General features: G+C 39.8%; 1 protein-coding gene across 2 annotated transcripts in view; it reads left to right on the top strand.

Annotated features, from left to right (window-relative positions):
• The window catches only part of LOC102167341, a 53,109-nt gene that overhangs the window by 17,607 nt on the left and 10,258 nt on the right, over positions 1-25,244 (top strand). For both annotated transcript variants that reach the window (XM_021087257.1, XM_021087259.1), the window contains exons 3-4: positions 9,067-9,150; positions 15,954-16,058. In XM_021087257.1, the coding sequence (XP_020942916.1) occupies positions 9,067-9,150; positions 15,954-16,058 (189 nt within the window). The remainder of the gene's footprint in view (positions 1-9,066; positions 9,151-15,953; positions 16,059-25,244) is intronic.

The raw sequence follows: 25,244 nt of genomic DNA, 5'->3' as shown, positions 1-25,244 counted from the left end.
TGCCACGACGGGAACTCCCATCCTCTCACTTTCAATTTGTATGTGTCCCTAGAAGTGGAGTGGGTCTCTTGAAGACAGCATATATATGGATCTTGTTTTTGTATCCATTCAGCCAGTCTATGTCTTTTTGTTGGGGCTTTTAGTCCATTTACATTTAATGTAATTATTGATATGTATGTTCTTATTGCCATTTTATTAATTGCTTTGGATTTGTTTTGGTTGCTCTTTTTTCTTCCCTTCTTTTTTCTCTCTTCTGGTTTGATGACTATCTTTACTGTTGTATTTGAGTTGATCTTTCTTATTTGTTTGTGCATCAATTGTAGATTTTTGGTTTGCAGTTATTCTGAAGTTTTGATATATATAATATATATATATATATAATTGTCTATATATATACAGCCGCATCTGTGACCTACACCACAGCTCACAGCAATGCTGGATCCTCAACCCACTGAGCAAGGCCAGGGATCGAACCCACAACCTCATGGATTCATTAATCGCTGAGCCATGACAGGAACTCCTCTCCTTCAAATCTTAATGAGGGCCTTACTGGGTAAAGTAATCTTGGTTGGAGGATTTTTTTCCTTTTGTCACGTTAAGTTTATCATGCCACTCCCTTCTGGCCTGCAGAGTTTCTGCTGAAAAGTCTGCTGTTAACCTTATTGGGTTTCCCTTGTATGTTATTTGATTCTTTTCCCTAGCTGCTTTCACTATTTTCTCTTTGTCTTTAATTTTGGTCAGTTTGATTAATATGTGTCTCGGGGTATTCTTCCTTGGGTTTATTTTATATGGTACTCGTTGCGCTTCCTGGATTTGAGTGGGTGGGTCCTTTGCCATGTTAGGGAAGTTTTTGGCTCTTATCTCCTGGAATATTTTTTCTGTCCCCTTCTCTCTCTCTTCTCCTTCTGGTACCCCTATAATAAGATGTTGTTGTGTTTAACATGGTCCCAGAGTTCTCTGAGACTCTTTTCATTTGTTTTCAATCTTTTTTTTTTCTCTTTTCTATTCTGCATTCGTAATTTCTACTAATCTGTCCTCCACCTTGCTTATTCATTCTTCTGCCTCCTGTATTCTGCTGTTGGCTGCTTCTAGTGAATTTTTAATTTCAGTTATTGTATTTTGCATCTCTTATTGTTTAAGTTTTATATCTTGTATCTCTTTGGTCAGTGTTTCCTGTAAGTTATCTATCTTTGCCTCTAGTTTATTTCCATTGTCTTGCATCATCTTCAGCATCAACAGTCTAAAGTCTTTTTCCTGGAGGCTGAGAATCTCCTGATCACTTAGCTGTTTTCCTGGGGTTTTTTCTTTCTTGCTCATCTGAGTTGTAGTTCTCTGTCTTTCCATTTTTATAGGTTTTTGGTGTGGCGACCTTTTTACAGATAATAGAGTTGTAGCCTCTCTTACTTCTGATGTCTGCCCCCCTTGTGGCTGAAGTTGGTATGGGGGCTTGCTACAGTCTTTCTGATGGGAGGCACTAATGCCTGCCCTTTGGTAGGTGGAGCTGATACCTATCTATCTGGTGGGTGGGGCTTTGTCTCTGGATGAGATTAGAGGTGGCTGTGTGCCTGGTGGGGTCCTTAGGCAGCCTGTTTACTGAGGGGTGGGGCTGTGACCCCACCTGGATTGTTGTTTGGCCTGGGGCTTATTATTGCTGATGGGTGGAGCCAGATTTTCCCAAAAACGGCCACCTCCAGAGAAAGGCACACTGCTGAATATTCCCCAAAGCTTTTCTTCCAATGTCCTTCCTCCACAACAAGCCACATTCACCCCTGTTTTCCCAGGAGGTCCTCTAAGAACTGCAGTCAGGTTTGACCCAGATTCCTATGGAGACTTTGCTTTGCCCTGGGACCCAGTGCACTTGAAATTCTGTGTGCATCTTTTACGAATGGGGTCTCCATTTCCCCCAGTCCTGTGGAGCTCCTGTGCACAAGCCCCACTGGCCTTCAATGCCAGATGCTCAAGGGCCTCTTTCTCCCAGTGCCAGATCCCCACTTGTGGGAGTTTGATGTGGGGCTCAGAACTTTCACTCCTGTAGGTGAGTCTGTGTGAACCAGTTAGCTTCCAGTCTGTGCGTCTTCCCACCTGGGAGGTATGGAGTTGGTTATATCACATAATTGCCCCTCCTACCTCTTCATGTGGCCTCCTCTTTGTCTTATGGAGTAGGATATCTTTTTGAAAATTTCCAGTCCATTTGGTTGAAGATTTCTCAGTATTTGGTTGTAAATTCTGTTGTTTTTAGGAGAGAAATTTAGCTCCAGTCCTTCTATTCCGCCATCTTAACCCCATCTCCTTCTTGTATATTTTAGATAGTAACCCCTTATCATATATATTTTTTGCAAACATCTTCTCCCATTCAGTAGGGGGCCTTTTCTTTTTGTTGCTGGTTTCCTTCACTGGGCAAAAGCTGTTTAGTTTTATTGTGTTCTATTATTTTTGCTTAATTTTCATTCTCTGAGGAGATCCATCACTAAAAGTTATGTCAAAGAACATACTACCTGTTTTCTTCTAGGAGTTTTATGGTTTGGGGTCTAACTTTTTAATTCATTTTTTCATTTTCTTTTTTAGCCACACCCATGGCATATGGGAGTTCGTGGGCCAGGAATCAAATGCAAACCACAGCTGTGACCTGTGCCAGCCGTGATAATGCTGGATCCTTAACATGCTGTACCCCAGCAGCAACTCCTTTTAATTCATTTTGAGTGTATTTTTGTTCATGGTGTGAGAGAGTAATCCGTTTTGATTATTTTCCAGGTGTAGCTATTCAGTTTTCCCAATGCTATTTATTTCCCCATTGTATTTCTTACCTCCTTTGTCATAGATTAATTGCCTGTATAAGTGCGGCTTCATTTCTGTGCTCTCTATGCTATTCCATTGATCTGTTTCTGTTTCTATGCCAACACCATAGTGTTTTGATTATTGTAGCTTTGCAGTATAGTTTGCAGACAGGTAGTTTGATACCTTTAGTGTCATTTCTTCTGTCTCAAGATTATTTTGTCATTTGGGGTGTTTTGTGTTTCCATACAAATTTTAGAGCTGTACTTTTTGATTTGGTGAAAGTGCCATTGGTATTTTGATAGGGATTAGGTTGAATCTGTAGATTGCCTAGGATAGTGTGGTCATTTTAACAATACTGCTTTTTCTAATCCATGAAGATGGCATATCTTTCTATCTCTTTGTATGTTGGTTATTTCTGATCTTTCTTTCTTCTTAATGTGGGCTTTATTGCTGTAAATTTCCCTTTTAAAACTGCTTTTGCAGCATCCTATAAGTTTTGGTGTGGTGTGTTTCCATTTTCATTTGTTTCAAGGTATTTAAAACTTTTCCTTTGATTTCTCCTTTGACCCATTTGTTGTTTGGTTATATTGTGTAATTTCTACATAATTGTTAATTTTCCAGTTTTCTTTCTGTTACAGATTTTTAGTTTTCTACCATTTTGATCAGGAAAGATACTTGGTATGTTTTCAGTGTTTTAAAAAACACTTTTTGTTTGTATGTGTGTGACCTATCATGTGCTCTGTCCTGAAGAATATTCCATATGCACTTGAGAAGAATGTGTATTCTGCTGCTATTGAATGGAATGTTCTGTATATGTCTGTTAGGTCCACTTGGTATAAAGTATGGGTCAAGTCCAGGGTTTTCTTGTTGGTTTTTCAGTCTGATTGATCTATCCATTGTCAGAACTGGTTGTAGGAAGCTGCTCTTCCTTTTTTGCAGGGAGAACCCTAGCTGGGAAGTTCCCTGTTGGTGCTGAGCAAAGCCAAGTTAGGGGATGGAATGATGTTGGCAGAATGAAGCAGTCTTCCCTCTTTTTCTCTCTTTTGCAGTTATTTTCAGTTTTTTGTTTGTTTTTTGTTTTGCCTTCTTCTAGGGCTGCTCCTGCGGCATATGGAGGTTCCCAGGCTAGGGGTCTAATCGGAGCTGTAGCTGCCGGCCTTCACCAGAGCCACAGCAACTCAGGATCTACCCGAGCCTTGTCTGCGACCTACACCACAGCTCACGGCAATGCCGGATCCTTAACCCATTGAGCAAGGCCAGGGATCGAACCCGCAAACTCATGGTTCCTAGTCGGATTCGTTAACCACTGCCCCACGATGGGAACTCCTGTTTTTGTTTTTTGACTCCACTGTATTGCTAAAGTTTCTTAAGTCTACTCATGAGCTCTGTCAGGGCTTTTTTTTATTCATGGATAGCTGTCTCATTGTTGATCTTTGTTGGGAGAAGGAGGCAGTGATCTACTGTGTCCCCATTTGGTGATGTCATTCTCTCCATCCTCGTTGATCCTCTATCACCTCATGCAGTTTCTGAGCAGGGGAAAAAACACTAGGACTTGCTAAAAGCTTGTTGTTCAAATGACCCACTGTTTTTTCTACTCTGCCCCAATCTACATGGCCATTATGATATTTAGGAAGTTATATTTGGTTCCTTTATCTAATAATAGGTCATCAAACCAGAGTGGCCATGATGAACTCAGTGAGGAATGTCCAGGTGTTGCCTTAGTCATTATGCCTAATAAAGCACTTGGCTGCAGTTACCAGAAGACTTAAGTTAGTGGCATCAACATAGAGTAGTTTATTTTCCTTCTGCTTCAAGCAGTCTGAAGGAGGTAGCTACAGCTTTGGTGCAGTGCCCTGTGACTTCAGGTCAGGGTCTGTTTCTCTGAGATCATCAGAGCCTTCCCTGGTGCTTGTGTCTCTTGGTCATAAGATGGCTTCTGCCATCACATCTGCTCTGAAAGCAGGAGGTAAAGGGGGTGTAGAAGTACAGCCCCAGCACTAATTTCTCTTCCATCTGGAGGTTCAAGAGTTCCAGGGTCCAAGGAGTCTTTGAAAAAGATTCACAAATCTCACAGCCCTCCCTGCTGCCAGGATGGCTGGAAAAGAAATGTCTCTCTGAGAGCTGGTCCCTGAGGACCAGTCACAGGCATGGAAGGAGGCAAAAACGACTGGTGATGAAATACCATAGAATTTGTGGCAGATATCTCTTTTTTTCCTGTCATCTGTTAGTGACATCTTTGTTTCCTTTGTGTTTGTATCTTTTTTATTTCTTCCTTACCCGTATATCATTTGACTTGTACAGGATTCCAATGAACAGAAAGCAAGCAACATTTACTAGCTGATCTGGAGGTTATTGTAAGTAAGATGATTAGCAGTGTCCAGCTCCTTAGCCTTTCCGTGATCCTCACACTGGTGCTGCATTAAGTGTTTTTATGTACATTGTTTTATTCAGTTTTAACTAAAGTTCCTTGTGTTAAATGATCATAACCCCATCTTGGCAATGAAGCTCAAAGAGGTGGAGTTAATGGCCCAAGATCACATTTTGGTAAACAATAAAACCAAGATTTGTGTCTAGATCCAGCTGCCACAAAAAGCAGGACCTCGCTGTGAGATGCTTCCCAGGAGAGGTCGTTAAGTCTCAGTGATAGAAAATAATGTGCATCTTTTAGAAACAGGAAAGAGGCTTGTTTCTACAGAGGGAAAGTTTGGGGACAGTCTCAGAGGTGCAGAGAATGACATTAGCAGCAAGAAGAAAAATTATGACATTAAATATCCTGAGATTTGGGGCAAAATTTCTAGCCACATATACGTAGAGGGTAGTGTTTCCCATCTGGGATGTCTAGTGAAATCATAATTGTTTAGAAATGCTTTAGATAGACCAAGTTCCCCTTTTTAAGACATTTTAGAGCATAACATTATCTCTCCACTGCATTCGTACCATTTCTTCACTGTATTTGTAGACTACATTAGGTACTTATGGTGCAGAATATGTTAATCCTGGATTGCTGACATTAACATGCCTTTCTTTGCTTCATTTGAGATGAAATTCTACTGCAAGTGTTTTCCAAAGTTCCATTTGATGAGACAAGAGGAACAGCAGACAAATCACTTACAAAGAGAGATGTGGAAGAAAGCAAGTATATGTCTTTAAGACTCTAAGTGCACATACTTCTAAAGGCCTGTGTACAGGCACACTTCATATTATAGTGCTTCACTTTATTGCTTTTGGCAGATATTGTGTTTTTTTACAAAAAACACAGCCATACCTTGAACATGTCTTTGGCATCATTTTTCCAACAGCCTCTGCCCATTTTGTGTCTCTGTGTCACATTCTGGTAATTCTCAAAATATTTCAAACTTTTTCATTATTATTACATTTATTAGGGTGACCTGTGGTCAGTGATCATTGATGTTATTACTGTGACTCACTGAAGGCTCTGGTGATGGTTAGCATATTTTTAAGCAATAAAGTATTTTTTTAATTAAGGCATGTATGTTGTTATTTTATTTTTTAATGTTTAATTTTTATTTTGTCATTTTATGGCTGCACCCACAGCATATGGAGGTTCCCAGGCTAAGGGTTGGAGCTGTAGCCGCTGGCTACACCATAGCCACAGCAATGTGGGATCAGAGCCACATTTGCACCCTACACCACAGCTCATGACAATGCGGATTCTTGACCCACTGAGCGAGGCCAAGGATTGAACCTGCGTCCTCATAGATGCCAGTTAGCTTTGTTTCCGCTGAGCCATGACAGGAACTCCTATTTTTATTAATTTAAATTTTTTTTACCTTTAAAGTTTTGGGCTGTGCCCGTGGCTTGGGGAAGTTCCCAGACCGGGGACCAAACCTGTGCCACTGTAGTGGTCTGAGTCATGGCATTGACAGTGCTATATCCTTAACTCATTGATCCACCAGGGAACCCCATACGTTGTTTTTTCAGACATAATGCTATTGCACACTTAATAGACTACAGTATAGTGGAGACATAACTTTTACATGCATTGGAAAACCAAAAAAATCGTGTGACTCACTGTATTGTGATAGTGACTTTATTGTGGTAGTCTGGAACTCAACTTACAATGTTGAGTGCCTGTATTGTAGTATTTGTACTACCTTATTATTGTAGGATTCTTTAAATCAGGTACATGTGGGGCAAAACGAGATTGGGATGTGAAAGATAGAATTGCCTCAAATGCTCTCTATAACCTTCTACTCATTATGGACGTCTGTGGTGTAAAGTATGAATAGCCCTCTATTTTGGGGTAATCTCTGAAGTTCAAAGGTCAGGCAGGTTCTCTCATCCTGGCGGCTGTTCAGGGGACAGGAACCAGAACTAGATCTGCAAGTGGTATTCCGTGTTCCTGGTAACACTTGCTGTGAGTGGTGCAACATCCCTATTCACCAGCCCTTCAGAGTTCAATGTGCATATGCACCAGTCACTGGTTTGGAGAGTGAGGTTCTCTCCAGCTACCACCACCTCCCCCCCCACCCGACTGCAGCCTCAGGAAGCAGAGCTGATTTCTCCCTTTGCACCAGTGCTCAAATACAAAAGCTGAGGGGAAAAAGCCAGTCACCTATGACAAAAACATATACATCAGCCCAGATCACACGGAGCCCAGCCCAGATCACCCTTTAGGTGGACACTATGGCATTAGGAAAATATTAAAATTGGGTAATCATCAGGATAAGTCAGGCATGCATGCCGTGTTGAAATTATAAAACTATGAGCAAACCAATTTTATAACTAACAGCCTTCTCAAGGCATTGTATAAACCACATAATTAAAACAATGAATATTTTACTGTGTAATCATGATGGTGTGTCCCGCACAATGTTTATTGTGCCACACTGGGTGACACAATATGATGAACATACTTTTAGCAAAGTGCTTTCACGATTAAGTGTCTCTATTCCTAAGGATTCACTAATGTCTCATTAGCATAGAAATGTGCATTTACCACTTATTAGATCAGAGCAGCCGTACTTGAAGAAATCATGCACAGTGTTTTTTTTTTTTTTTTTTAAGACTTGAAAGCTGCCATGTGCACAAATTAATCAAGGGCAGTGCAGATTATCTGTGAGGAAAAACTATGTGAAAATTGGTATTGTCACTGGTTTTGAGTTAAAAGTTCAGATTCTTGCAGATACTTCATGAATGTTCAGAAGAGGTGGCTGCTGTGGCTGAAACTCCTTCATTTTGGGAAAAGTTTCTCCTCCCTGATGGGTTTGATCACTCCCCAGGGGCCAGAGAAAAGGACCAGCCTTGACTTTGAAGCTAGAAAATGTGTTCAGGAGATCTCATGTGGTACAGTGGGTTAAGGATCCAGCATTGTCATTGCAGTGGCTCATGTTGCTGCTGTGGTGTAGGTTTGATCCCTGGCCTGGGAACTTCCACATGCTGTGGGCATGGCCAACTTAAAAAAAAAAAAAAAGTTCAGATCCTGAGACATCACAAGCTCCAAAAAGAAAAGTGTGAAATATAGCTTAAAGTCTGCACAGGTCACTTCAGTCTTTTAGCACAATTAATTCATATCCGTGATGTAGCCAGGTGAGGGTCAGCAGACGTCTTACTGCCCATCCATGTTGTCCCAGGGGAGATTGCTGTTCTGGCCCATTTCTGTTTGCACCTTCATTTTTTCATTCCTCAATGACAGTATCAGGATTCCTTGTGCTTATCAAACAGATCAAGTTGGGATGATGTCAGGCCCCCCATCCCTCGAAATATAGCTCCACAGTGTGGATTAGTGCAGAGTATGCCGTAGTGTTGTCCCCTCACCCCAACAAGAGAGCATCGCATTTCCAGAATGGTCAGTCATTGATCATTGGCCTCATTGCCTGGGGAGGGGAGAGTTGTGGAAGAGCCCCTGAGCTGTGTGTCCATCTGTCTCCATTCCTCCCACAGCCAAGCACCGAGCATGACGTTACTGGGAACCAGCACAGTTTAGTGTGGTTTATCGTAGATAAAGGCACAGGGACCGGATGAGGGGCGAGCACTTTCAGTCCACAGGTCACATCAGAGCCTTTTCTCCTCCCTTCTCACAGCTCTCCTGTGATCAGTATCTTTCCCTCCAGTCTCAGACGAGAAAACCAAATCCCCCGACCTTTACATCCCAAGGTCACACAGTATTCAAAGGTTGTACCAGATCCCAAGTCCAGTGCTCTTCTCTTAGAGCAGGCCAGCTGTGTGCTGCTGCTCTCAAAATACTGTGCCTGAGTGTATGGATGTAAAAAGGATTACCTGCAGATTCAATGAAAGATTGACTCACAGCTAAAGTTTATTTTCCCATAGGTTATCCTCAACAGAAGAGCTCGAGAGATGCCAAATTTACATTGAGTTCAAGTAAGCAAGAAGAACATTTGGCTAGATTATTTGGTAAGTCATCTCCTCACGTGAAATGTTTGGACTGTACGAAAAGTCTCTTGCCAGCCCGTGGTAGTCTCCCAGATAACCTGTACCTGCTGCTTTGATGGGAAGGAAGGGGCTTTGCTGTGAAGCTAGAACAGGTTCCCTAAGTGTCAGAGTCTCAAGAAATTAGGCGACATGAGAAGATAAGCAGTTGGAAGGGATTCTGCTCCTCCACATGGGGTCCATGTAGCAGCAACAGGGCCACCATCTGGGGACTATTGAAGGTGCAGTGTCAGACCCCACCTTGGACCAGGTGCATCACACCTGCCTAGACAATGATGATCTAGGTGATCTCTGCATGTGTTAGAAATGGGCAGGACCCTAAGACTGAGCTAGACCTCTTCCCATGTCCTCAGCCCTAGCAGAGCACGAGAATCTTGGAGTTGTCCAGGAATGATTGTCCAGAATCTTGGAGTTGTCCATTGTTCAGAAAAGAGCTTGATGAAGAGACTAGTAAATTGTAGTGAATTTCAGTGTCTCAAATAGATCCTACAATCTTCCATCCCCTAGCCCCATGGCAGGTAGCCAAGTGTCTGGCAGCCAGCCAAGTGTCTGGGTGCCCACATTCTCAGCATGGCTTGCTGGTGCCAGAATTGGCAATAAGGACCTTTTCTTTCAAAAATTTGAGTGTGTGCTGATACTGCCTTTGATCACTGAGGGCTGGCACTGAGGCTGGCAATTGTTTCATTCTCATGAAGAGGCTTCCAAGAAACTCTGTCAAGAAGATTAAAGAGACAGTATTTTTTTTTCTCCTTTTGAAATACAGACACTTAAGGAAACTGTCAGGCCACTGGGTGACCTCAGAGGTAACAAACTGGAAATACAGTGGCCACACACAACAAGGAATACACACAGTTTGGAAAAGTCACAAATGCATGCACAATTAAAATTATCCTGACTGAGGAGCAGAAAGAAAAAAATGAAATGAATAAACAGAGCATGAAGGGCTGTGAGACACCATCAATACACTACAACCCAACAAACAGAAATCAGCAATCTCTAGAGAGTGAGAATTAGACTTATAAAGTTACCAAATTATAATACTCAGAATGTTTAGCTGTCAACAAAAAGATTACAAAACATACAAAGAGGCAGAACCATATGGCTCATTCATAGGAAAAAAAAAAAAAAAAGAACTGGACAGAACCTACCCCCGAGGAAGCCTAGAAATTGGAATTATTCATCATGGATATTCAATCAGCTGTCTTTGATACATTTAATGGGTAAAAGAAATGACGGACAAAGAACAAAGAAATCAGGAAAACAATGTGTGAATACAGTAGGAATATCAATAAAAATAGAAATGATAAAAAGGAGTCAAAGAAAAATTCTAAAGTTTAAAACTACAGACAGTAGCTGAGATGAAAAATTCACTAGAGGGATCTGATAGCATATTTGAGCAGGCAGAATTAAGGATCCCTAACTTTGGGGATAATTAAAATTATCCTGTCTGAGGAGCAGAAAGAAAAACATGCAATGAATAAACAGAGCATGAAGGACTGTGAGACACCATCAAGAGTATCAACATATATGTTTTAGAAGTCCCAGAAGGAGAAAAGTACAAGAGACAGAATTTTTGAGGGAATAATACTCCAGAGCTTCCCAAACCTGATGGTTATACACATCCAAGAAACTCTGCTAATTCTGGGCAGGGTAAATAGAAGAGATCTGCACTAAAGCCCACTACAGTCAAATTGTTGAAACTGAAAGACAAAGAGAGACTCCTGTAAGCATCAAGAGGGAAGTGACTCATTATGTATTAGGGATCCTCAAGAATAATTTCAGCATAAAATCATGGAGGCCAGAAGCAGTGATATGACATATTTACAGTCCTGAAAGAAAAGTACTGTCAACCAAAAATCTGTGTCTGAAAAAACTATTCTTTGATCATGGAGGTGAAATTAAGACATGTCCAGGATAAGCTAAGAAATATGCCCTGTTAGAAATACTAAGGAAAGTACTTCAAACTGAAATGAAAGAATACTAGAGTGTAACTCAAAGCCATATGAAAAAAAAATGAAGAACACTGGAAAGGTGATTATACAGGTAAATAAGAAAGCCAATATTATTGTCATTTTGGTTTGGTTCATACCTTTTCTCTTTTTCTAATATGATTTAGAAAGAAAGTACATAAAATAATCATCGAAAATCAATGTTAATGGACATAAAATGTATAAAGATGTCACCTATGACACTAACAACATAAAAGGAGAAGGATGGGAGTTCCCATCTTGGCTCAGTGGTTAATGAATCTGATTAGGAACCATGAGGTTGCGGGTTTGATCCCTGGCCTTGCTCAGTGGGTTAAGGGTCTGGCGTTGCCATGAGCTGTGGTGTAGGTTGCAAATGCTGCTCGGATCCTGCGTTGCTGTGGCATAGGCCAGCGACTACAGCTCGGATTAGACCCCTAGCCTGGGAACCTCCATATGCCATGGGAAGCAGCCCTAGAAAAGGCAAAAAGACAAAAAGGCAAAAAATAAATTAATAAAAGGAGAAGGATGGAGATATATATGAGTAGATTGTTTGTATGCTATTGAAACTAAGTTGGTACTTGGTTTCGCTATTCAAACTAAGTTGTTATAAATTTGAGATGTTAGTTGTAATCCCTAAAGTAACTATGAAGAAAATAACTTTAAAAGTACAGAAAAGAAATGAAGAAAGCAATCAAAATAAACATTAAAGAAAACCAACTAACTCCCAAAGAAAAGTAGTAATGGAGCAACTGAGGAAAAAAATTTAAAAGACATGAAAACAAATAGCTAAACGGCATTAGTAAATTATTTTTGATCAGTAAACACATTAAATATAAATGGGATAAATGTATCTTAAAGGGCAGAGATTAGCAGATTGAATAGGAAAAATAGGATCTACTTGCCACCTCTGACTCACTTAAGACAAGTAGACACAAAGATGTTGAAAGTAAGATAGTGGAAAAAGGCATGCAAATAGTAACCAAAAGAGAGTTGGAGTGGCTACATTATTTTCCAACAAAATAGATTTCAAATTTTAAAAGTTTACAAGAAACAGGAGTTCCCGTTGTGGAGCAGTGGTTAACGAATCCGACTAGGAACCATGAGGTTGCGGGTTTGGTCCCTGCCCTTTCTCGGTGGGCTAACGATCCGGTGTTGCCGTGAGCTGTGGTGTAGGTTGCAGACGTGGCTCGGATCCCGCGTTGCTGTGGCTCTGGCGTAGGCCGGTGGCTTCAGCTCCAATTGGACCCCTAGCCTGGGAACCTCCACATGCTACGGGAGTGGCCCAAGAAATAGCAAAAAGACAAAAAAAAAAAAGTTTACAAGAAACAAAGACATTATATATTGATAAAAGATTCAATACAGAAAGAAGACGTAACAATTATAAACACATATGCACACAGCAACAAATCCTGCAATATATGAACCAATAATGGACAGAGTTGAATGGATAAATAATTCTATAGTACGAGCTGGGGACTACAAAACCCTATTTTCAATAGTAGCACTAGACAATAAGGAAAGAGAAGACTTGAGAAAAATTATAAACCAGTTAGACCTAACAAACTTATACAGAAACTCCTCCCAACAACTGCAGAAAATACATTCTTATCAAGTGCAGATAGAACATCTCCGTGATAGACTATATATTGGCAACAAAACAACTCTGGATAAATTGCAAAAGATTAAAATCATATGAATCTTTCATGATCACAATGGAATGAAACTAGAAACCTACAACAGAGATGGTGTGTGAAAATATGCAAATATGTGGAAACAAAGCAACATACTATTAAATAACCAATAAGAAATTAGAAATTACCTTGAGATGAATGAAAATCAAGCACAACATACCAGAATTTATGCAGCAAAAACAATGCTAAGAAGGAAACTTATACAACTATAAATGAATACATTAAAAATAAGAAAGATCTCAAATAACCCAGCTGTATACTTTGAGAAATTAGAAACAGAATAGTAAACTAAATTCAAAGTTAGCAGAATGAAGAAAATAATAGAGTAGAAATAAATGAAACAGAGAACAGAAAAACAATAGAGGAAATCAATGAAACCAAAAATTGATTCCTTAAAAAGATAATAAAATTGACAGGCCTTTAGCTAGATTGAATGAGAAAAAAAAAAAAAAGACTTGAGAGTTCCCATTGTAGCTCAGTGGTAATGAACCTGACTACTACCCATGAGGATAGGGGTTTGATTCCTGGCCTCACTCAGTGGGTTAAGGGTCTGGTATTGCTATGAGTTGCGATGTTGGTCACAGATGTGGCTTGATTCTGGCATTACTGTGGCTGTGGTGCAGGCTGGCAACTGCAGCTCTGATTTGACCTCTAGCCTGGGAACTTACATATGCAGTGGGTGTGGCCCTAAAAAGAAAAAAAAATTAAACAAATTTTTAAAAAAAGAAGACTTAATTATTAGTTTAAAAAAGTGGGGCCATTACTGCAATTGCAGAAATAAAAAGTTATAAGAGAATACTATGAACAGTTGTAATCCAAAAAATTGGGTAACCTAGAAGAAATGAACACATTTCTAGAAACACAAAAACTACCAAAATGGATTATGAAGAAACAAAATTGTAATAGATTTCTAATGAAAGAAAATTGAATCAGTAACCAAAACCTCCCAACAAGGAAGAGCCTAGATTCATGTTGCTTCACCTGTAGATGCTACAAATCATATAAATAAGGGCTAATATGAATTATTCTCTAACTCTAAAAAATTGAAAAGAGAATATACTTCCTTACTCATTCTAAGAGGTCAGTATAGGAGTTCCCGTCATGGCTCAGTGGTTAACGAATCCAACTAGGAAGCATGAGGTTGTGGGTTTGATCCCTGGCCTTGCTCAGTGGGTTAGGGATCCGGCGTTGTGGTGAGCTGTGGTGTAGGCTGGTGGCTACATCTCCGATTGGACCCCTAGCCTGGGAACCTCCATATACTGCAGGAGTGGCCCTAGGCAAAAAGACCAAAGCCAGACAAAGACACTATAAGAAAAGTACAGAGCAATATCATTTGTACATATAAGTGCAAAATGCCTCAACAAAGTGCTAGAAAACTGAATCTAACATCATATTAAAAGGATATACATCAGACCAGGTGGGATTTATTCTTGGAATGCAAACATCGGTCAACATAGGAAAATCAGTCAATGTAATATACCACATTAACAGAATGAAATGGAAAACCACATGATCATCACAATTGATGCAGAAAAAGCATTTTAGGAATTCTGTGTTTGTCCTTCTTCCATGTGAGCTACTAAGGAGGCTTCAATATACTAGCACTCTCTCTCTGGCTGACTGATGGTTGGTTACCATGATTGAATGAATGAATGGCTGCAGATAGCTGTTACAGGCCCACTATCCATGTTTTCAGGAAGTCCCATCTAGGAATGAAAAGACTTTTTTTTTTTTTGTCTTTTTGCCATTTCTTGGGCCACTCCCACAGCATATGGAGGTTCCCAGGCTAGGGGTCGAATCGGAGCTGTAACCACCAGTCTATGCCAGGGCCACAGCAACACGGGATCCGAGCCGCGTCTGCAACCTACACCACAGCTCACGGCAACGCCGGATCGTTAACCCACTGAGCAAGGCCAGGGATCAAACCCGCAACCTCATGGTTCCTAGTCGGATTCGTTAACCACTGGGCCACAACAGGAAGTCCTTGAAAAGACTTGTATCTTCAGATGCCCTTTGTTTCTGAATCCAGCCCCACATGGATGGTGGGGGAATGAGTGCATTTGAAGTTGGACGTCTAGTTCAGGGTCTGGAAGGATCTCACTACCCTCCGGAGACCTATTGACCTGTGCCAGGCCAGCGTTGGCTTTGACATTGATGGACCACTGGTAAACTTGCCAGGTTCTCTCTGAGCAACAGTTTAGGAACTTGTAGATCAATGTATATTCACCATGGAAGGGGCTGTGAGCACTCATCATTTTTTTTGGCCACCCTGTTTTATATGGCACTCCTGGGCCAGGGATCAGATCTGAGCCACAGCAGCAAACTAAGCTGCAGCTATGGCAACGCCAGATCTGTAACCCACTGTGCCTGGCCAGGGACTGAATCCTCCTTCTAGTCTTGGCTCCCAAGACTCTGCCAATCCCATTGTGCCACATCGGGATTCCGTACTCATCATTTTGTTTGAGTGAATGTGATGGTTAAACTTTTTGTATCCTTATTGTAAGTATTTACTCCATCAGGTAAATAGACCACCTACCAGTGTACAGAATATAGACAAAATTAATGGAGTTTGTGATAGTTATTTTCTGTAGCTTTGCAAAGTAAACCTAGAAGGAAAAACAAAACTGCTGTCCCCAGGGTAAAGTAGAAGACTGAAACCTTTAAAAGGGAAGGAGAAATTAATGTATGTCAAAAAATGTAACCGTAAAAAATTAGGAACAGTTTATAAATAGCTTTCTGACTTAAAAATCTGTTCTGCTTTATTTTATGACCATCCTGGGGAAAGTCTCAGAGATGGGTGAGAATGACAAGAAAAAGAAGGAAAATTAAGATATTACATATCTTGAGATTTGGGACAAAGTTTCTAACCACATGTCTTCAGTGGGCAATGTTTACCACCCAGGACGTCTTGTGGGATCACAATTTTTCAGAAATTATTTATGTAATTAGAATTTCCCTTCCCAAGAAGGTAGAGTATAATATCACATGTTTGTTGAGTTTGTATCGTTTATTCACTGTATTTATAAACTGCTTTGGGTACTTACAGAGAAAAATATGTCAGTCTGCCACTACTGGTATTAACATGCCTTTATTTACTTCACTTGAGATGAAATTCTACTGCAAGTGTTTTCCAAAGTTCCATATGATGCACCATTTGATGAAACAAGACAAACAGTGGACAAATCAGTTACGAAGAGAACCATGAAAGAAAGCAAGTATATGTCTTTAAAACTCTAAATGCACATTTTTCTATAGGCCCATGTGCTATATTATATACTATGCTATCTTTTTATTTTTCTTTTTTCTTTCTTTTTTTGCTTTTTAGGGCTGCATTTGTGATATATGGAGGTTCCCAGGCTAGGGGTCTAATGGGACCTGACATACACCACAGCTCACGGCAACGCTGGGTCCTTAACCTACTGAGCAAGGCCACGGGTTGAACCTGCATCCTCATGGATAGTAGATAGGTTTGCTTCTGCTGAGCCACAATGGGAACTCCATACTATGCTATAATTTTACCATTCTTTAGAACAGTTATTTGTGAGGCAAAGCAAATTAAGTGATGAAGGAAAGGATTGTCCAAAATCCTGTGACCTCCAAGACGAAAATGTGACTATCTTATTTTGGGGAAATCCCTCAAGTTCTCGTGTCAGGCAGGTTCTTACTTTCTTGAGGCTGTTCAGAGGACAGGAACTAGAATTATAAATGGTGTTTACCGTTCTGAACTCTGGGAGACCTGAGTGGTGTAATTACTTGCTACTGAACATTTGGTCCTGAATTTCCATATGCCATGGGTGCTTCCCCCCCCCAAAGAAAATCTTTATCCTGGAACCCACCAAGAATATTTAAAAATGGAGCCCAAGTTCTGCCCATTTCTGCATGTTCTCTGATTGACTTGACCGCAGTTGGCCAGATACCCTGGAATTTGGAACCACTACCTTAGATGGTTTTAGGAGTTCTGTTTACCACAGAAGTCTCCTTAAAATGAACTCTTTTAATATCCCTGAATTTGCCCTACACATCTCCTTCTGTAAATTGGATGATAATAATAAATGTAGTCAAGCATCTCTTTGATCCCTAGGTCTCCACTGTAAGAAGTGAGAGGCTGATTTTGTGCTGAGGACCCAAGTGGGCTGGAATGGCTTCACCAACACATTCTGCATCATCCCATCCTTCTGTGAAATGGCTACCCAGTTGTCCCCACACCATTCATTAAAAAGGCCATCTTTGCTCCTGTAACCTGAAATGCCTCTTTTATCATATACTAAATTCCCATAGTTACTGGGTTTATTTCTGGGCTTTCTAGTCTGACCACTGGCCTGTTGGTCTCTGTACATGACAGTACCACACTCTTTTGATTACAGAGGCTGAGACAGTAATGTCTTGTGGGGCTAGTCCCCTCTTTGTCATTTTTTGTTTTTCCAGTGTTTTCTTGGCTACTTTTGCATGTTTATTTTCCATATGAACTTTAGTATTAACTTGTCTAACTTGGTTAGATGCCTGTTGGTATTTTTATTGGCACTGCATTAAATTTTGAATGCAGTTTCACTTTGGGAAAACTGATAGTCAACTTATGCTAGAAGAGAGGATGTCTTTCCATTTCTTTAACTTACATGAGTTCTTTCAGTGTGTGTTAAAATTTTCCTCATATAGATTTTGCACATGTCTTAAATTTATTCCCAGGTAATTTCATCTTCTGTTATTATAAATGGAGTTTTCCCTATTGTTGTATTTTCCACCTAATTAGTGTTTTAAAGAAAGACAACTTATTTCTGTGTGTTAATTTTATATCCGATGACCTTACTCAATTCTAGGTATGTCATTATATCATCTGAAAATAGAAATAGTTTTACTTTACCAATTATTGTGCTGCTAATTGATTTCTCTATCATGTCTAGTTGTGTATGCTAATACCTCTAGGACTATCTTGAGTACTAGTTGAGATATAGTGGGCATGCTGCCTTGTTCCTAATTTTAGAGGAAATGCCTCTAATGTTTCCTGAATCTAGATACTCGTTATAGAACTAGGATGACTAAGATACATACATATACACATATGCACACATAAATGCATGTATACATACAGAGATACATATGTGTACATATATCCACATTGAGAATATATCTGTCAATTTCTCTTTGCTTACTTTTTGTTTTTTTTTTTTTGCTTTTTAGGGCTGCACCCATGGTATATGGAGGTTCCCAGGCTAGGGGTTGAATCAAAGCTGTAGCTGCTGGCCTACACCACAGCCACAGCAACTTGGGATCTGAGCCACGTCTGCAACCTACACCACAGTCACAGCATGCCAGATTCTCAACCTAATGAGCGAGGCCAGGGATCGAACCTGCAACCTCATGGTTCCTAGTCGGATTCGTTTCCACTATGCCAGGATTGGAACTCCTGGTTACATGTTTTTAAAAACAGGTATGGGTGCTAAATTTTGTCAGGATCTGTGGAACTACTCATAGGATTTCATTCCCTTAAGTCTACTAATATTGTGTATGCTATTAATGGATTTCTTTATATTGAGCAAATCTTGCATTCCTGGAATAAATCATACTTGATCATAGGAAGATGTGATGTGTCCAGTCACTGCACAGGAGTCTTGGGCCTGGATCCAGCTTCTGTCCTGCTTCAGTGTATCCTGGCTCCTTTAGCCACCAAGGAAGCAGCAGACTGCAGGTCCCTGTGTGGAAATGCAGACCAAGTCACAGTTTAGAATGTTTAAATATTGATACATATGATTGATGTGTCTCCATCTGTACGCTTGTGCTAGTCCCTGCGAATGTTAGGTATGGCCTGTCCAGGAGTGCACGTTTTAGTGCTAGGACACGTCAGCCCCTGAATAGTAAAACACTACTGCTCATTGTTCAAATATAATTAAATGATCTACTTAGGGGGTGGAAAGCTTACTCTCTAGCTTGATCTTTTGATTTGTAAAGTGATTTATTCTTTTAATTGCTTTCAACTAGGAATATTATTTTCCTTCAGTAGGCACCAGGACAAAATGCTTTTTTTCCAACATCAGAATTAATTTATAACCTCACTCTTTTCTTTGCATACATTATTTTATAATCAATGCCTTATTATATTTGGGGCTGTTTATGTCCCCTTTTAAATTTACTGATAATTAAGAGTTCCCTGGTGGCTCAGTGGGTTAAGGAACTGGCATTGTCACTGCTGTGTCTTGGGTCACTGCTGTGGCACAGGTTTGATCCCTGGCCTGGGAACTTCTGCATGTCATGGGCACGGCCAAAAAAAAAATTTGCTGATAATCATCCTTCTAGTACCTGTGCTGAAGTGGCCATAAGACAAATCATAACAGTTACCTATATCATTCACTAGACTGTCTTTCCCCAGGGCTGGGGATTTAGTGTCTGATATAAGATAGGTGCTTAATAATATTTGCTAAAGGAGTAAGTGTGTGAATGAATGAGTGAATAGTACATTTCTCTGAAAAAAATAATCACTGTTATAATGATAAAATTAACATACACTGAGCACTTGCTCTGTACCAGACAAAGGAGTTATTCAGTTACATTATTTATTTAATGCCCATAGCAGTCCTATGTTTGTAGGATTATTATTATTATACATCCACTTTACATAATGTAGATAACTGAAGTTGAGTAACTTGCCACAGGGTCAAAGAGCTAGGAGGAGACAGTGCTGGTGTTTGAACTCAGGATGTCTGTAAGATACACCAGTTATGCTTGCATAATTTGTATCCCTTTTAAGGACACTTGGAAGAACTTTTAGGCAGTGTTTCACAGACATTACATTGAGCAATCTTTTGCAGTTGATTATGACTAGTCCTTAGATTTTCTAACTAGACTAGATGCCAAGAATACCCAGGGCAAGACTGCCTTCTCTGTTCTGCTGGGTAGGTTCCACCTGTGCTGCTGATGAGCTTGGAGCGTTGCCAGTGGAGAACAGTGAGTGTAGCATTTTCCTTTCACATAGCTGCTATGGGAAAGAACTGTCAAATACAGAAGCTGATTGTAGCACTTCTTGCCCCTCTGACCTGGAAGGGGCCTGGAGTCCCTGGTACCCCATGGAACTTGATCCTCTGGAAAAGGTGTAGCATCTCTTCTCAGACCTTTTGGCATGTCCCAACTGGTCATGTTGATAGATTTCTCTAGAACTTTTGTGTGTTACCAAAAACGACATTACTTCCTCTAAAACTGCTCTTTAGTCATCAGCTTTATTGTTTTTTCTCTCTTATAGGAGCTTAACTCAATGGTGACCACTTTCTAACTACAATGTGGGCTTATTTTCCTCTCTCTTACGAAATTCCCATTGTATGCAGTGATCAACCTAAACTTTGAAGTCAACTCCATATTTTTCTTACAAACAAAGGATCACATTACAAATTTATTATCACACCCATATTGATAATCCATGATGTTGGATTTCTAGGCACCTCAAAATTAGAAGAAATATATAGAGTAAAAAACCTCCTTTGGGACTATAATATTAGTTTGAATCATTTGAACTTACTGTCTTTGTGGGTCAAAAATGGTCAGAGATCTCCAGTTTCTTGTGGTTCAACCTAATATCTTAGAAATCCTACAGGGGTCTCTGCTTAATGGTATAGGTCTCTGGAAGGTCTCACTTCTTTCCTGTCACAGTTCCTGAACCAAACCAGAGGTAGCTCATTGAAACCTTCATGGTTCAAATGGATACAAGTGAATGTTTCTTTTTTTTGTTCAACTATCTTCCTTGGAATTTCATTCCTACTGTGGTTTTCAAGTATGTCCACAAGTTCTTTGATATTCCTCCGCTAAAAGATGGGACTGCATCCCCATTCCCTTGAGTATGGGATGGACCTAGTGACTTGCTTCTAATGAATAGAGGATGGCAGAAGCAAGGGTGTGCTACTTCATAGATTAGGTGGTAAAAGGCATTGTGGTTTCTGCCTGGCTGTCTTTTCGATTGATTGCTTACTCACTCTGGGGAGGTCAGTTGCCTTGTTGTGAGGACTCTGCAGCAGCCCTAAGAGGAGGCCCCTGTGGTGGGGAACTGAGCCCTCCTGCCTACAGCCATTGAAGGTGAGGCCTTCTACCAGCAGCTTTGCAAGCCATCTTGGAAGCAGGTTGTCCAGTGCCTTTCAGCCTTCAACTAACTGCAGTCTTGACCAACAAGACTGGTGGTTCTGGCTCAGAGTCTTTCTTGAGGTTGTAGTCAAGATTCTTCAAGATTCCTTCTGTCACTCAAGCCCTAGCTATTGCTCTTCTTCCCAGTGATAGGTCCTGTGCAGGGAACTGGTTAGGTGGTAACTATAGATTGGAAAAGAACTAAAATGTGGCAAAAGCCAGATGGTCTCTGAACAAAAATAACATCATGAAACACAAAACTTCAAGACAAAAATAGCTAGAGAAACTGTTAAATTGTAACAATATAACTTGAGTCTTCCCTGTTTCTTAAGCCATTGCAAACCTCTGCTAAAAATAGCAACTACCCCATTTTTCCTTTATAACTAACTGCTTTCCTAAGCTGTATAACCCAGGAAGCCTGAGTTCTCTCTGCATAGTGCTTCCAACCACTCTGAATAAACGTGCTTGAGATCTCATTGCTCCAGTCTCTGCCTCCTTCTTCCCCTCTGTTCTAACAAACTGGACCACTTAATAGGACATTCGTATCTTCCAAGAGCTCACAGCTAATGAGTCAGTATCATTAATAATTATTGGACATAACTATGCCCCAAATGAAGGTATTTTAAAAGTGCTTTTGGTTATATTTGCATGGAGCTTTGGGAGCTCAAGAGAGAGCCAGGTCTGCCTGATGAGGTATTTTGAGTAGGGGAAGTGAAGAAAGAAGAGGCCTGAGGAGCCCCTGCCGGCAGTAGTGAACATACCCAAGAAAAGGAGGCTGACGGCGCCTCTTCAGAGTCCAGGAGCTGCTCTAAGGCTACCCTGTGGGGACCAGGACATTCGAGACCACACTGCATCTCTTCCTTAACAGCAAAGGACCTTAAAAAAAAAAAAAAAAAAAAGCAGAATTAATAGTAAAAAGGAAGAGGGCTGGCAAGGAAGAGGGGTGAGTAAATAATCCTTTTGAAGAGTGAATTACCTTGTAAAAGGTGTGCCCTAGTCTGCAGCAAGTTCAAACTATTACTTCACCTGAGGGGAAAACTAGCCCTAAATGAACAGTGTGGCAATAAAGTGCCTTTAACACATAACCAAAGGCATATTTCAATGCTAGAGGCTCCTGAGAGTAAGACAAAAACCGAAGAAATAATGAAGATGCAAAACTTAAACTTCTTGAGCACAAAGCCAAAATTTCTTGGTTCTGGCTCATTTCAGACAATTTTGCTAGGCCCAGGGTGTTAACTGATTGACAGTCTGGATTGCATCATGGAAATGCAGGAGATTTGCTCCTTGTGCTTGCTCTTGTAATGAACTGCTGCTTTTCTTGTAGTTAATGGGCCTAAAGCTGAAATAAAGTTTGAAAATTGTATTTGGCAAAACGTTTCCCACATAAAATAATCCAACAAATGATCAAAACCACAACCCATCCCAGGTGAAAAATGTCCTCCACACTCTCCAAAGAGCATTAGGTAAATGAAAACTTATGACCATATTGATGATAAGTATAGATACTGGCTCCTGATTCTGGTTTTTGTTTTTGTGGTACAGAGACAAGAAATGTAAAAAATTTTTTTTTTTTTTTTTTACAACTCTATGAAAGAGCAAGGCACACCCAACCCCTTAGTGGAGTAAGTATGTTCTCGAGAGTTTTTTGTCTGTGGTTGTTAAATCTTTCATGATTTAACAAGCTGGGATTTACAAAGTCAAGTAATTATGACTCATATTAAACTGGGAATTTCCTCTTTTTTACTAAGCCGAATAGAATAAATAACAAATATATTTCTTTCTCCAGAAATAATTAAACCACACGAGACTATTATCACATACTTCCTAGATAGTTCATCACATTCACCCCAAAGCTGCAGAATAAGGATTCAAATATTTCTGATTTTCAACACTGTCTGTTTCTACTAAACCATTCTGTGGTCCCTCTACCAATAAATAAATATTTTAGTGTTTGCTTTTCTGTCTTGCCCTTGCAATTCAAGAAGCATTCTCTTTAAAATTCAAGTGCAATTGACTTAAAATGTCATATTATTTCAGATGTACAATATAGTTGTTCAATATTTTTATACATTACAAAATGATCATTATAATAAGTTTACTTGCTGTCACCATACAAAGTTAATATTATTGACTATGTTCCCTATGCTGTACATTACACCCTTGTGACATATTTATTTTATAACTGTAAGTTTGTTCCTCTTAATCTCCCTATCCATTTCACTTATACCCTCTCCTGTCTGGCAACCATCTATTTGTTCTCTATTTATGTCTCTGTTTTGTTGTTTGTTCATTTGCTTTGTTTTTTTAGTTTTCACATATAAGTGAAGGCCCAGTATTTGTCTTTCTCTGTCTGATTTATTTCACATAGCGTAATACCCTCTAGGTCCATCTATGTTGTCCCAAATAGCAAGATTTTATTCTTTTTATGGCTGAGTAATACTCCATTAAATAGCCTTTATCCATTCCTCTACTGAGGGACACTTAGGTTGCTTCCATATCTTGGCTATTGTACATAATGCTGCAGTGAACATAGGGGTGCATATATCTTTTCAAATTAGTGTTGTTTACTTTGGAAAAATCCAGAAGCTGAATTGTTGTATCATATGGAAGTTACATTTAAAAATTTTTGAGGAACCTCCATACTGTTTCCATAGTGGCTGTACTGATTTACAGTTCCACCAACAAGGTACAAGGTTTCCATTTTCTCCACATCCTTGCCAGTAGTTTGTTATTTCTTGTCTTTTTGGTAATATCCATTTTTCTCTGGGGGAGGTGATATTTCATTGCAGTTTTGAATTTCCCTAATATTTACTGATATTGAGGATCTTTTCTTGTGTTTGTTGGCCATTTGTATGTCCACTTTGGAAAAATGTTTATCCAGATCTTCTGTTCATTTTAAAATTAGATTGTTTGTTTGATATTGAGTTGATGTGTTCTTTGTATATTACGGGCATTAACCCCTTATCAGATACATTGTTTGCAAATAATCTTCTATACAGTACATGGCCTTTTCATTTTGTGGATAGTTTTGTTTTGTTTTGTTTTTTTGTCTTTTTGCCTTTTCTAGGGCCACTCCTGCGGCATATGGAGGTTCCCAGGCTAGGGGTTGAATCGGAGCTGTAGCCGCCAGCCTACGCCAGGGCCACAGCAACGTGGGATCCAAGCCACATCTGCAACCTACACCACAGCTCACAGCAACGCCAGATCCTTAACCCACTGAGCAAGGCCAGGGATTGAACCCACAACCTCATGGTTCGTAGTCAGATTCGTTAACCACTGAGCCATGACAGAAACTCCTTTGTGGATAGTTTCTTTACTATGTAAAAGCTTTTTAGTTTGATTAGGTCTCATTTCTTTGTTTTGCTTTTGTTTCCCTTGCCTGAGGAGACCTATAACTAAGACTTAATGTCACAGAGCTAACTGCCTATTTTTTTCTTCTAGGAGTTTTATGGTTTCAGGTCTTAGATTTAAGTCTGTAATCTATTTTGAGCTTATTTTTGTTCATGGTGTGATAAAACAGTCCAGTTTGATTCTTTTGCACATGTCACTGACCAGTTTTCCCGACACCATTTATTAAAGAGGCTATCTTTCCCCCATTGTATATTTTTGCCTTCTTTGTCATAGATTAATTGACCATAAGTGTGTGTTTATTTATGGGTTTTCTATTCTGTTCCATTCATCTGTGTGTCTGTTTTTACACCTGGGCTGTAGCTTCATAGTATAGTTTGAAGTCAGGGAGCATGATACCTCCAGCTTTGTTCTTCTTTCTCAAGATTGTTTTGGCTGTTCAGGATCTTTTTTGTTTCCATAATAATTTTATTTTTTTCTTTATTTACTGAAGTATAGTTGATTTACAATATTGTGTTCATTTCGGGTGTATGTCAAAGCGATACAGTGATACATGTAGCTTTTTTTCTGATTCTTTTCCATTATAATTACAAGTTATTGAATATAGTTCCCTGTGCTCTACACTCAATCCTTGTTGTTTATCTATTTTATCTTTAGTGGTGTGTATCTGTTAATCCCATACTCCTAATTTATCTTTTTCCTACCTTTTCCCCTTTAATAACCAGAGGTTTGTTTTCTATGTCTATTGTGTCTGTTTCTGCTTTGTAAATAAGGTCATTTGTGTTATGTTTGAGATTTTATATATAAGTGATATCATATAATATTTGTATTTATCTGTCTGGTTTACTCACTCAGCATAATAATCTCTAAGACAGAGTTTCCCTCGTGGCTCAGTGGTTAACAAATCTGACTAGGAACCATGAGGTTGTGGGTTTGATCCCTGGCCTCACTC

This window comes from Sus scrofa, chromosome 3 (genome assembly GCF_000003025.6).
Source record: "Sus scrofa isolate TJ Tabasco breed Duroc chromosome 3, Sscrofa11.1, whole genome shotgun sequence".
Taxonomy (NCBI): Eukaryota; Metazoa; Chordata; class Mammalia; order Artiodactyla; family Suidae; genus Sus; species Sus scrofa.
This window is presented reverse-complemented; position numbering and strand designations above follow the sequence as displayed.